The sequence below is a fragment of the Peromyscus californicus genome, unplaced genomic scaffold (genome assembly GCF_007827085.1).
Source record: "Peromyscus californicus insignis strain IS unplaced genomic scaffold, ASM782708v3 Scaffold_4__1_contigs__length_199733344, whole genome shotgun sequence".
In the NCBI taxonomy this organism is placed as follows: Eukaryota; Metazoa; Chordata; class Mammalia; order Rodentia; family Cricetidae; genus Peromyscus; species Peromyscus californicus.
Window position 1 is genome coordinate 133,566,567 of NW_026294562.1, and position 14,836 is coordinate 133,581,402.

The following is a 14,836-nucleotide window of genomic DNA, read 5'->3' on the forward strand; positions in this document are numbered from 1 at the left end:
GGAAAGACAGAGGGTAACAGTGCAATGACTATAATCAAAATACATTATATATTGGGAAAATTATAATAAAACTCACTGAGTATGATTTTATATGTGCCTATGTATTTTTTCTTTTCTTTTTCTTTCTTTTTTTTTATGTTTTCAAGAGACAGGGTTTCTCTGTGTATCCCTGGCTATCCTGGAACTCACTTTGTAGACCAGGCTGGCCTCGAACTCAGAGATCTGCCTGCCTCTGCTTCCTGAGTGCTGAGATTAAGGGCATGTGCCAACATCACCCGGTGCCAATGTATTTTTTAAGTTGGCATTCTGCCTTTGAGTGTGCAGACATCCCCAGACACACATGCATGCATTTCGAATATTCCAGAACTCCTGCTGCTTCCTCTAAAAGGAAATTTTAAAACTCAGTGACCAGAAGAGGCCAACTACTATAGTCTCTGCTCGGAGCCCTGGCAGAGCCCTAAGTTAGCCCAACTTTCTGCCGGAAGCCAAAGAAAACAAGAGTTACTCTCTGCCAGGTAGCTGGGGCTGATGCTTGCCCATGCACAACTTTCAAGGATGATCCAAGACTTACTGGAATACCATAATCCTCTGTAGAATCTGCTGTCTACGAATAATCTACTTAACAAAATGAGCTGTGTTGCATCTCATGTACCAGAGTTAGGCTTTAGAGTTGACTCTTTAAGGATTTGAGAGCAATGACCTTGTGTGTGTATGGGCTGGCTTCAGGGAAGACTCCAAATCTTATCAAAATACTGAGCACCAAGATACCAAAAAGGACTCTGTAACCTTCCTTCCCCCCCAAGACTCCAGTCACTCTGGAGGACACAATGACCTGATACCATTGTCCTCTTTCAGGCAGCCAGACTGGGGAGGCAGGAGGGAAGGAGCAAAGTGGATTTGCCTTGCTTTTGTTCTGGTCTGTGGCTGAATTTCAAATTCAGATTTTCACCGACTCTCTAAGCATATTAGGTCCAGTCCCCTAGTTTCCTTCTGGCTTTGTGAATGCTTATCTAGCTGAGAGAGGGGACCACAAAAAGCCTAATTATAACAACTTCTTACCCCATTCCTTCCATCCCGAGACAGGGAGATTTTCAGCATTAATCAGCATCAGCATGGCCCACTGCCAAGGAGGAGCCCACAGCCCCGGTGTCCAAGGAGCTGCCAGGTAGTCACTAAAAAAAGCAAGGTGGTCGCTAGGGATACAGGAGGCTGTGGAATGACACTTCTACACTGTACCTTCGGGCTTTCTCCATGATGGAATGTTGTGGGTCCATCACCCCGGGAAGTCTGCCTGGGAGTGTTTGTGTCCTCTTCGGAACCTTCAGGGTGCACTGTGCTCCCTAAACAAGAGAAGAGGTAAGCAACGGGGCTAGCTCCAACCCTCAGGACCCCTCCCAGCACATGATACCGAGGCTCCACTCCATCCTCTTGATCCCCACTCTGACTTTGGCTATAGCGCACCCCCCAGCCCCCTCGGACAGCTGCAAGGTGTCAAGGGACACAAAGTGGCAGGTGGTTCAGGGACTGGCGATGTAGTTCAGCTAGGAGACCGCTCAGCATGCACAATGCTCTGTCTTCAGTCCCCAGCATCACAAAAACTACGTGTGGTGGTACACCCTTGGAATCCCGGCATTCAAGAGGAGGAGGCAAAAGGACCAGAAGTTCAAGGTCCTCTCCAGCAGCACAGCAAGTTCGAGACCAGCCTAAGCTACATGAGTCTCAGTCTCAAAAAATATCGAAAGGGTCGCTCTACGCAAGCATTTCCCAGATGCCAGGGGGTGGGTCTGTTTTTTCGAATATTTTCCCGGTTCCTCTAAGTTCACTGTCGGCATTATTCACAGTTAACTAAATGTTCCACCCCCACTGGCCACCAAGTCAACACGAATTTGGAAAGGGTGACGTCCCTGTCCTGTACACAGCCCCACACCCTGAAATCAGTGTGGGTCTTGGGAGTCAGTTCCCTGTGGGGAAAAATATGTGCAGCTTTTGCATTTGAGCTGAAGATATGTATGTGATGCATTCTGACTGCACAATAAATAGACCACTCAGTTGTTCTCTACATAAGTATATTTGTAAATGTTTTATATAACTGTATAAATTAGCAAAATTTGGTTTGACAGAAATTTAATTCTAAGCATTTAAAAAAAAAACCCTTCAGTTCTCTTGATCTCTCTCTAATACAGTTTTTTATGTCATACAGGAATAACTGCCCATGGGCTTAACAGTTTATAAATGACCATGGAAGCTTCATCAGCCTTATCCACTGACTTGCTAATGCCTGAGAAAGTGCCTGCCTGCACCGTGAACTGTTATCAAGGGAAATAATGAAAGAATGCATGAAGCAATGGACAGGTGGATGGAGCAGATTAGCACAGCCTCAGGTTTCTATCATTCCTGATAGTTTTATGTGCTAGGAGATAATTCATGCTAGCAAAAATCAAATGTCACTTGTATTTCATTCCTAACTAATCAATGTCCCATAGTTTTTTTTTATTTATTTTTTATATCCGAACCATAGTTTCCCCTCCCTCCTCTCCTCCCAACTCCCCGCCCCTTGCCTCACCCCCTCCCCTTCTCACCCCTCCTCCTCTGTTTCTCTTCAGAAAAGGGCAGGCCTCCCATGGATATCAGCCAGCCACGGAATACCCAGCTGCAGTGAGACTAGGCACCTCCTCTCCTATTAAGGCTCCATGAGGCAACTGGGTAGGAGAAAAGGGGTCCCAAAAGCAGGCATCAAAGACAGCCCCCGCGCCCTCTGTTAGGAGTCCCACAGGAAAATCAAGCTACACAATTGTAACATATACGCAGAGTCTTTGGTCAGTCCCATGCAGGCTCCCTGGTTGTCAGTTCAGTCTCTGTGAGTCCAGATTAGTTGATTCTGTGGAGTTTCTTATGGTGCCCTTGACACCACTGGGTCCTACAATCAGACCTGATTCCCCAAGCTCTGCCTAATGTTTGTCTGTGGGTCTCTGCATCTGTTTCCATCAGTTGCTGAATGAAGCCTCTCTGATGACTATTGGGCTAGGCACCAATCTATGAGTGTAACAGAGTATTTTGTTTTGTTTTGTTTTTGCCCGTCCTGCTATTTGGTTCTATTCTAGATCTCTGGACTATCCTGCCTCTAGGTCCTGGCACTCCAGGCAGTGTCAGGGGTGAGCTCCCTTTCATGATATGAGTCTCAAGCATAATTTTTTTTTTTTTTTTTTTTTTTTTGGTTTTTCGAGACAGGGTTTCTCTGTGTAGCTTTGCGCCTTTCCTGGAACTCACTTGGTAGTCCAGGCTGGCCTCGAACTCACAGAGATCCGCCTGGCTCTGCCTCCCGAGTGCTGGGATTAAAGGCGTGCGCCACCACCGCCCGGCCTCAAGCATAATTTTTTAATACACTAGTTGGAAAGATAAGTATCTGGAGAACCAGACATTCAGGTCCGTCCATCAATGATAAGCGCTCGCTGCATTTCAGGACTGTAATTCAAGACTATGACCACTAGAGGGAGCCATAAAACCTGCCAAAGAACAGCATTCCACAAACATCACCTCCGCAGGTTGGTTTGGCTCTCCACCTTCCCAGGCATACTGGATCACCATAAAATTGCTGTTGCTACTGTATTGTGTAATGTGTGGCTAAGGAGAACAAGCTGAAACAAGACTATGGCTCTAGTTTTCTGGCCCTCCAACTTGGAAAAGCGGGCCCACCTCCCCATCTCAAAGTATTCACATTTCTATATACACAACCCACCCAGGTTTTTTGGTTTTGTTTCAGATAAGTGTAAGTGAAAGAAAATCATTTTTCCTGTGGATGACAGGTGAATCCATGATAAATTCATCTGGAAAAAGAAAATTGTGAACCTTTAGAAGGAAAAATAAATTCTTGGAGCTGTATGCAACGATTTCCCACCTCCAGTAACATTTTTTTTTCTACAAAAGAACATTTCCTTGTTGACATATTCAATTTCATCCCCTCCAGTAAAGAGACTTCAGGCATGTGCAGAATAACCGGGAGATCACATCAGAAGGAATTATGATCCTATCAGTCAAGTTTCAAAGGTTTCCCATGTAACTGAGAGCAGGGGAAAAGGCATTTCCCACAAACTTCTTCTCTCAAAGGGCCTGAAAAGAAAAATCTACAAATTCCCAGGATCATGACAAGCCACAGATGTTATCAACAGCCAGCGCTGTGCAAACTTTAAAAAGACCCACAAATGAAAGCGCTTTGCACACAGATTCTCAGGCATTTGCATGGAGCCCAATGGCTCTCCCTTTGAAATGTGCCTGTTCGTGACTTCTCCAAAGTCAGGGAGGCCTGCTCAAAGGTCCATTTCCACCACACACGAAGTGATGGGGACCCTCTAAAACAGTGCTTCTCAACTTGTGGCTCAAAACCCCCTTGGGGTCGCATATCCTGCATATCAGATATTTGCATTATGATTCATAACACTAGCAAAATTACAGTTATGAAGTAACAATGAAACAGTTTCATGGTTGGGGTCACCACACCATGAGGAACTGTATTAAGGGGTCGCAGCGTTGGGAAGGTTGAGAAGCGCTGCTCTAGAGGGTAGTATCACAGGCTGCAGCGTTGGGAAGGTTGAGAAGCGCTGCTCTAAAATGACTGCATGGGAACCCTGAGGGTGACACTGCAAACAAACCAGGATTTACAGAATAAAAAGACCCTTAAATTTTTTTTCTCAAAAATTACAGAATGAGTAAATCTAATTATAGCCTAATTATAACAATGGCTCTTCTTCCTGCAGAGGACTTCTGGAACACTCTCTGTGAAGGTCTTCTCATTTGCCGTTCTGTAAGTGGGAGTTGGTGACTCTCAAGAATGGATTAAAGTGACAGGTTTGGCATCTGATTTCCAGACCAGCTTCCTCCGACCAGACCACACAGACTCCCAGCTCTTGAAATAAACCCCAGTGGAATTCTCCACCAGGAAGCCATCTTCCCCAATTAGGCCACAACATCCTCCTCCCCACCCAGCCCCCCTGGCCAGGCGATTTTCACATTCCAGTATGCATCTGCTTTTTCCACCCCCAGTCAAGGAGCATCAGATTGGCATGCAGCTGAGCACAAAGCCGGACCCTCATTTGTGACGCTATAAACCTATGCGGATGGCCAGTCCCATGCCCGGAGGCGCAGGCTGGCTTCCCTTCCCTCCTAACACAATGCCACGGGGCAAGTCCCTTAACTGCCTCATTAGGATCACAGTCACAGCCCTGCCAGTCTCCTTCCCTGGCACTCCTTCACCTCATTAATATCTGTAAGGACCCATTAAGCCTTACAGCTCAGGGGTGCCATTAAGGCAAGACCTATCACCATTAGCATCAATAAGGTCTCAGGCCCTTGCCTGTCACCACCTGAGTTAAGTCAGTCACCCACGTAGAAAGGCAGCCTACACCTCCCGCCCATCCACCCCTAATGAACCACTTGCTTCTGCAGAAGCATCCTGAGGAACGTGACAGGCGCCCACATCATGGAAGGGCAAAAAGTACCGCTTTAACTTAGGGCAGTCCATTTCAATGGCTGGGAGCTCTTCTCCCGGGGACAAGTGGCACCCGTGGCTGGAATGTCCAGGCACCTAAGTCCCACCCTGAACCTTACATGGAACCTGTAATGTGAAATCTTTTCCCCATGTGGGAGTCAGAAAGCCACCTGGAGATCCTGGGCCGAGCATGTTTGCATTCCCCTCTGGCTATCTGAAGGTCCTGCCTCCCCTGAGGAACCTGCCATCAAAACCCCACCTCGCTCCCTCGAAGATCCCTCTCTCCAAACCTCACTGACAAGCCAGGGCACTGTCTGGAGCCACCCAGAACTGCGGACAGCAGGGTCAACAGGAGATGAACAGTGTGTCTGCAGGGCATCATAGCACGCTGCCCTTAAAAAGGATAAAGATGGCTATTGCCTCGTGAACTCTCAGCAACTGTGCTGAACTGTACCAGATCAAGGCAGCCCAAACCAGCACGGACGGACGAAAGAGGAGCTGACGAGGCCCCATCTGCAGCTGAGCAGCCATTGGTGGATAGCTGGTGGTGGCTGGGGAGGGAGAGTTACTTTTCTCTGGTAGCCAGCTGTAGGTTGCCCGTGCCCAGTGGCTGAGCCCACACCCAAGCACACACAGACAGCACTAACTGGATGCCATGAAATGTAAAACTGTCTAAATGATTGTGAAAAGAGGATGGGAAGTTAGGAAGGATGGATAGTCGTAAGGCATTGTGTACATGGATGAAAGTCACACAAAAAAGCAAAGAATGACAATAACGAGATGATGGAGCTGACACGGGATGGCTCAGTCAGCAAAGTGCGTGCTGGGTAAGCATGGGGATCCGAGTTCGAATCCTTGGCACCCGGGTAAAAGTCAGGCATGGTGGCTTACTTCTGTAACTCCAGCACAGGGACAGGATGGGAAGAATGTCCCTGGACCTCACTGGCCAGCCAGTCTAGCTGTGAGTAGCAGATTCATTGAAAGACCCTGTCTCAAACTTGAAAATGGACAATGACAAAGGAGGAACCCAATACAACCCCTGGCCTCCGTGCACATGTGCACAAACCTTACAAACATGTACCGCATACGCATGTACACACAGGGTGATTAACAAAGAACTATGCAACATTACCGTGAGGCCATGGACACAGTCTGCACAGGGAGACAGAAGGCTGGGTTATCACAGCACACCTTAGTCATCGTGGGACGTCTCAACCATGTGCACAGGTTACTCCCTCAAAATAATATTTGCACCTGATCCTCAGCCACATAGAGGAACAGATGATTTTCACAGATGTTGATGTTGTAGTGGTCTTCATAGTGGTCTTGCAGTACTTGATCTTTCTTTGTAGTGGCCTGTCTAGTAGTTGATCTACGTAGTGCTCTATCTAGTAGTTGATCTATGCAGTGCTCTATCTAGCAGTTGATCTATGCAGTGCTCTATCTAGCAGTTGATCTATGCAGTGGTCTATCTAGTAGTTGATCTATGCAGTGGTCTATCTAGTAGTTGATCTACGTAGTGGTCTATCTAGTAGTTGATCTATGCAGTGCTCTATCTAGTAGTTGATCTATGCAGTGCTCTATCTAGCAGTTGATCTATGCAGTGCTCTGTCTAGTAGTTGATCTATGTAGTGGTCTGTCTAGTAGTTGATCTATGCAGTGATCTATCTAGTAGTTGATCTATGCAGTGGTCTATCTAGTAGTTGATCTATGCAGTGGTCTATCTAGTAGTTGATCTATGCAGTGCTCTATCTAGTAGTTGATCTACGTAGTGGTCTATCTAGTAGTTGATCTATGCAGTGCTCTATCTAGTAGTTGATCTATGCAGTGCTCTGTCTAGTAGTTGATCTATGTAGTAGTCTATCTAGTAGTTGATCTATGCAGTGATCTATCTAGTAGTTCATCTATGCAGTGCTCTGTCTAGTAGTTGATCTATGCAGTGCTCTATCTAGTAGTTGATCTATGCAGTGATCTATCTAGTAGTTCATCTATGCAGTGCTCTGTCTAGTAGTTGATCTATGCAGTGCTCTATCTAGTAGTTGATCTATGCAGTACTCTACCTAGTAGTTGATCTATGCAGTGGTCTATCTAGTAGTTGATCTATGCCATAGTCTATCTAGTATTGATCTATGCAGTGCTCTATCTAGTAGCTGATCTATGTAGTGATCTATCTAGTAGTTGATCTATGCAGTGCTCTATCTAGTATTGATGTATGTAGTGATCTATCTAGTAGTTGATCTATGCAGTGATCTATCTAGTAGTTGATCTATGCAATGGTCTATCTAGTCTAACTGGAAAAGCAGGGACCGTTAGAGAGCTTGCAGTTCCAGATCTGAGGGAGATCTTTTAGAGCCGTGCAGATGAGATGGTCATGGATGAGAAATACAGAACAAGTATCCCCACTGGGTCTCAGTCCCTCCTTTGTTCAGCTACATACTCAAGAGCAGTAACATACATGAATCAGACTCAATCAATGGAAGAGAAACTGTCCCCATTTCAGGCAGCTGTGGACACTAAGATGACTAGACCCCTGGGCAGATGTCCATCCCACTCACCATCATGAAGTCCTGCCTCCTGAAGACAAATATTGAGCCAGATGTTGACACGTTGGCCCCAGGCCCCTGGGGACTCCACCTCCCACAAGCGCCCTCTCTCGCCTGGATGGGCCAACAGGAACTGCTTGAGGACTGGGAAGGAGAGAGACAAGCTATGAGTCTGACTCCTGGTCCCCCTGGTTCAGCCAGTTAGCTCTCTGGGTTCTTTCACACCGCCTTTCCAGCCCTTCTGTGGCCACCCTCCACCTCCTCCTCACTGCTCTGACCCTGCTGCACCCGAACCCCTTCCACCAACTTCCCATGGGTACAGAATCATCCCTGTTCATCTCACACTCCCACTTCTACCCATCATGCACTGAGTTTCTAGGGCTGCAACTAGGAAATAGCCATCCCTTGGTATCCAAAGGTACTGCAGACCTCTGAAGGCACCAAATCCAAAGATGCTATGTTTACATCAAATGTCAGGCATGGTGTTTGCATGGACACACAACTTCCTGTGTACGGTCCGTCATCTAGATGCCTTTCTGCACCTGATGCTACGTAGACGCCACATCAATAGCTACTAGACTGTGATGCTTAGGGGATGATGGCAATGGGAAGGTCTGTACACTTCAGTACAAGTGTCATTTTTTTTAAAGTTTTCAAGCCATAGTAAGTTTGAATTCTGGAATCAGACTCCTCAGATATGATGGGCTGGCGGTTCCATGGCAACACAAGTTAATTCCTCAAGGCTCTGGAGGCAGGGTACCTTGGGTTGGGTTGTTCCAAGGCCTCTTCCCGGAGCTTCCTGTGTATCTTCTCAGTGTCCTCACATGGCCATGGCCATGTGCATCCCTAGGCTCTCTCTTCTTTTTTTTTTTGGTTTTTCGAGACAGGGTTTCTCTGTAGTTTTGCGCCTTTCCTGGAACTCACTTTGTAGACCAGGCTGGCCTCGAACTCACAGAGATCCGCCTGGCTCTGCCTCCCGAGTGCTGGGATTAAAGGTGTACGCCACCACCGCCCGGCTGGCTCTCTCTTCTTACAAGCGTACTTGTGATGGCTATTCTTGGCTGTCAACTGACTACATCTGGAATTAACTAAAACGCAAATGGCTGGGCACACCTGTGAGGGATTTTTTCTTAATTAAATAATTTGAAATTGGAAAACCCACTTCTAATCTAGATCTTTCCGGTGGGGTGATAGAACCACCTTTACTCTGGACCAGAATTTCTGTTGGCTGCCTGTATAAAAGACATGGAAGAAGGAAGCTCGCTCTCTTTACCTGCTCGCTCTCACTGGCAAGTCCATTCCTTCACCAGCATTAGAGCCTACTTCTTCAGGATTCCAGCATATACAGAAAACCAGCTGAGACATCTAGCCTCAGGGACTGAACAACTACGAGATTCTGGAACCTTCAGTTGGTAGACAGCCATTGTTGGATTAGCCAGACCACTGCCTGTAAGCCGTTCTAATAAATTACACACACACACACACACACACACACACACACACACACACACACACACACACATTTTTTAAACATTTAAAAAAAAAGAAAGAAAACTACTCCGAACAGAGCCACTACAAGACATACACATCTAACCCAAGTCCATTCTCTAATCCATGTGCAAGATCTCCTGTGACTATTTGTAGCCAAAGCCACCATGAACACAAAACACCACAGAATCCCGGCTGTTGCCGCTCTTCAGATTGTATGGGAACACAAGTCACAAGGCCAGGAAAAGGTCAAAACTCTAAATGTGAAGTGTGATTTCTACTGAGTGTGGATTGCATTCACACTATCATAAAACTGAAAAATCCTAAGTGGCATCATGGGGAGTTGGGCGGGGACCATCTGCATTTTCAAATGTAATCATTTCTCAGGCTCTCAGAGGTCCCCTTTGCAAATCAAACATGAAGTCCCCAGTTATGCCAAAGCTGAAGGAGCAGCCACAGCCCACATCTACCCAGAACTCCCGAGACTCTTCTGTTTCAGTCACCACAGGGCACGTGTTAGCCATCACTGTTACCCAAATGTTCACACAGGACACACGGTGGAGGTTACCTTTGTACATGGCAGGAGAAATCGGGCAACTGATACCCAGGGCTTCATCTTCTCGAAAGGTGTCACAGAAGTCCCTCAGCATGGCTGTCCCCAGGCCTTGGCAACGGTTCTTCCTCCGCACAAACACAGTATCAAAGATAGGCAGCAGGTAGCACGCACTAGTACCAGTACCACAGAGGCTGCCTGCGGGAAAGCAAAAGATACATGCCATCCCCCAGCCTGGAGGCTGACTCATGCAGATCTCAAGGGTGCTGCCAGGGTCACTGGTACCACCTGGGAACAGAATTAACTTTGCAAACTAAATAAACAATAAGATACCAGATTACTCCAAAACACCAGTTCTCTAATGGACCCGTGTGTTTTCTTCAAGAACCCACATAATTAACTGTTCCAAGCACAGAAAATGGATTGGGTCATGGATATGAAAACACAGCCTGTGAGACTGAGCACTGCCAAAGCCTTGGGGACACCGTCAGACCCCGCCAGACCTCTCCCCTCACTGAGACCCTTGGAGCCGAGGAGGTTTATCGAAGCAATATCAAAGTTCTCCCCACAAGAGTAAAGCCAGCCAGTCTACAGTGCAGGCAGAGAGACCAGCTGCATCCATCACTGGGTAAAGACTTGTTTCAATTCCTTCAACAAAGGCTTATGGTGTCCAGTTCTGGCAAAATGCATGGCCCTCCAAAACACGTAAGTCCCACATGTTTCCTGTGAAGCATGAATGACTACTGCCACCGAGCAAGAGAGCCAGAAGTTGTAAGTGAAGCAGGATAGTTAAAGTTAGAAAAGCTGGCTTGAAACAAGCCAAGCTAAGGCCGGGCATTTATAAGTAAGAATAAGTCTCTGTGTATCTATTTGGGAGCTGGGTGGCAGGCCTCTAAAGATTGAAAAATTAAATTAAATCAAACTTAAAAACCTATACTCTTAAAAAAAAAAAAAAAATCAAGGCCAGCCTGGTCTACAGCGCGAGATCCAGGAAAGGCGCAAAGCTACACAGAGAAACCCTGTCTCGAAAAACCAAAAAAAAAAACAAAAAAAAAAAACCTATACTCTTTTTCCACATCATTTTCAAAAACAAATTCAAAATGGATCACAGATAAAAGGATAAGAGACAAGCATATAAAGCTCTTAGCATGGAAAACAGAAAAACGTCTTGACAACCTTGAGTTGATGAGGAGTTCATAGATTCAGCAACAAAGGCACAACTAATTGACAACTTGGACTTCATCAGAATTTCTAAATTTTTTCCTTCAAAAGAGTTTATTAAGAAAAACAAAAGGCCAAGCCATAGACTGTCAACAGAAATGTTTACAAATCACATTTCTCATAAAAAGGCTTACTGAGAACCAGAATAAAGAGCTCTTACAATTCAATAAAAATAAAACAAATACCCTCATTAAAATTGCGCAAAGGTTGAACAAACCTTTCTTTAAAGAAGACATTCACATGACTATCGATGAAAATCAGCTAACGTCACTCACCATTAGGGAAGTAGAAGTTAAAACCACAGCAAAATGCCACTCTGGGCTAGACTCAAAAGGACAAGGGATAGTGAGTGACGACAGGACATGCAGAAATCGGAACCCTCACTGTGGTTAACGGAAGTGTACAAAGGAGCAGCCAGACTGCTCAGCCATTCCTTTAGAAGATAGACATAACCTCGCCAAATGACCCAGCAATCGTACTCCCAGGAGCCTACCCAAAAGGAAGGAAGACACTTTCAAGCAAACAAGTAAGAGAATGTGTATAGCCACCCTATTCATAGTAGTAAAACCTGGAAACCATCCATCAACCGACAGGTTCACAAGCGAAGTACAGTGCATTCAGAAGGCAGAATCACGTGGCAATAAAAAGAAACACAATGCACACGCACCAGCTTCAAAGCACTTCACTCACAGAAAGCGTGGCTGCTCCAACACCTGGTCCATGCTAATTGGCAGAGGCAGGAGGCAGCTCAGCTATTGCCTAGGGCTGAGATGGAGACAAATGGCAGCAGACACCACCCACGGAGGTGACAGGAATGTCCTAACACTGGGTTATGGTGATAATTACATAGCTCTTTAAATTCACTACAATTCCTGAATTTTACACTGACGGTAGGCAAATTTTATAGGATATAAACGTATACTGCAATAAAAATGTGTCTTAAAAGACACAATGAGAGTATGTACGATAAGGCGAGTCCATTTACAGCTATCGACTATATATTTTGCAAACAACTACAGAGAAGCTTGATGGCTCCCAACACAAAGTGGCAGGTTACCCAGATTTAATCATAACATGTGCATACACATCTCAAATAATCATACTGTACCTCATCAATATGTAAAAGGATGTGTCAGTGTAGAAAGGTACAATGAACGAATGCGAGCAGACTTCCACACCCTCCCTGAGGCACAAGGATAAGCATGTCCCACCTCCCTACCAGCCTGCCCATGCACATGCCCATGTCCATGAATGCATATACACATAGATAAATTCGTTAAACATCTTTAGAAATAAAATATTCTGACAAGTAAGTGTGAGAAGGAAGACACTAACCTTGCTGTGGTGAAATGTGGCGGTTTGTGAGGGAAGGCATCTCCATAAAGCTTGGTGTGGAAAGCTTTCTCCACAGTTGGTAGATCCAGTTGTTGAGGGGTTACTAGATGATGAGGAACTCGGAAATAATTAATGGATCGACCCACTTATGGACTCACAATAAGGTAACACCAGGAGGTGGGATTTAAATGGTGGAAGGAAGGCATGGGATGGGTCCTCTGGAAGGCTCTACTTGTCCCTGGCCTCTTCTATCTCTCTCCTTCCACTTTCAGGCTGTCAAGCATGAGGAGGTCACCATCACATGATGCTACACTCTGGCCACCATCCCCTCTCCACACTCACAATCTGCTTCATTGCTGGCTAAAGTGATGGAGCCAGGTGACCTCGAACCGGTGAGCCAAAACAAACCTTTCTTCCTTCAAGGCATTTTCAGTGGTGTTCTGCCACAATGGCAAAATGTAACTGGCATCCCTTTCCCCACCCCTTAACTCAGGGATGGGACAGTTTTATCACCAATCCCGATGTTGATACCTACACCACAGGCTCCAACCGGTGACAAGAAGGTGCTCCACGTCCCCCAACGCATAGCCCTGTCTAACCGTCAGAAATCATCAGTAACTGAGAGTACCCCCCAGACGGCTTGGCCATCCTCCTCCAAGTGTCCGGATGACAGACAAAAGGACAAAGGTAACAGTATCCACAGGAGGCTTCGGAGAACCCGGGGTCGGAGGAGATAGTGGGTGTTCGCGTGCTCTGATCCCAGAAGAGAAAACAGACATGGGTGGAAATTTGACCCATGCTGATTTCTTCATTTTGAACACTATACTATGATCACAGAAAAGAAAGGCATCTGGAGGGCAGAGGACCTTTCTACACTGACCCTGAGGACCTTTCTGCACTGACCCTGAAATGCAAATGTAAACCTCTCTCAAAAACTTGTGGAGAAAAAGAAACAAAATTCCTCTAGCTGGGTTTCCTAAAGGCTAATCAGACCTTCAAATGTGTCAAACAAAATCCATCCTGTAAAACGATGACCAATTGTCCCAGAACGCCATTACAAACACGAGCAGAGGAAATGAGATGCCTGCACTAAACTAAGTCTCCGCTCATATCGGGATAGAAAGACCAAGGAGTATTGGGAGGAACAGCAGTGGTCTCGGCCACTCTATCTATTCTACAGTATGGCAAGAGACAGGATCGGAAATCATTCAAGATGGAGAGGACCGGGCTTGGGTGACAGCTCTTTGGGGAAGATCACTTGCTGTGCAAGCATGAGGACCTTTGTTCAAATCCCCAGCAGCCACCTAAAAACCCAGGTATGTCCACCCCAGTAAAAAGAGGACGACCACTGAAGCCTCCAGCCCACCAGCCTACCTCCAGGTTCAGTGAGAATCCCTGCCTTAAGGGAATAAGGCAGAAACTGATAAAGCAGGACACCTAACGTGCCTCCTCTGGCCTCTGCAAGTGTGTGGAGGCACATACAACACACACACACACACACACACACACACACACACACACACACACAAAATTAATGAGACAGAAAGCAAACACACAACAGGAAAGATTTTTTTTACTTAGGAGTTACTAAAGTAAAAAAGAGAGAGAGAAAGGAACAATACATAAAATATATCAGAAATTAAAAATAGAGATATTGATGCAGAAGTCAGCTCCCTGTAGGTAGGAAGAAGAAAAGGCTCCATCCTGAAAACTACATTCTGCTCACAGAGGTGACAGTCGGATGGATGTTAGAGTTCCAAGAGAATGTTTGGGTTGGAAGAGGAAGGCCAAGCACTAAGGCTGAGGGAGAGCCTACAGAAAATGTGAGACAGCCAATCAGACCTGACTAGAGGCAGACAGAAGATACAAGGGCCAAGAGACAAGGAGACAGGAGAAGCAAGGAAATGTTGGTGGGCTGCTGGCCAGCTCTCATGAGCCTCCCTGGAATGCACACTGCATAGGATTGCTCTTTTACGTATCCTTGCTTCTTATGCAGCCAATTAAAACAGACTGAATTATTAATAAGGATGGCTTCTCACAAACCTGCTTCCATTTTGGGACAGAGACCCTAGACAGTTCCATAGACAAGTATATAACCAAGAACATCGTAGCTGCATCTTGGTGGCTATGCTAGAGTTAACGCTCTGTTGTGGTTAAGATTGCCAGCCAGTCATGTAAATATGAAGATTTTTCAAAGAAAGAAACAATCTAGTT

At 46.0% G+C, this 14,836-nt stretch overlaps 1 protein-coding gene across 1 annotated transcript in view; it reads right to left on the reverse strand.

Moving 5' to 3' along the window:
• Window positions 1-541: 541 nt before the first annotated feature.
• Window positions 542-14,836, reverse strand: part of LOC128123962 (protein FAM169B-like) — an 84,804-nt gene continuing 70,509 nt past the window's right edge. Inside the window, exons 6-8 of the mRNA XM_052760222.1 lie at window positions 10,082-10,264; window positions 8,038-8,169; window positions 542-1,340 (exon numbers count right to left, since the gene is read on the reverse strand). Coding sequence (XP_052616182.1) covers window positions 1,108-1,340; window positions 8,038-8,169; window positions 10,082-10,264 — 548 coding nt within the window. The 3' untranslated portion in view covers window positions 542-1,107. The remainder of the gene's footprint in view (window positions 1,341-8,037; window positions 8,170-10,081; window positions 10,265-14,836) is intronic.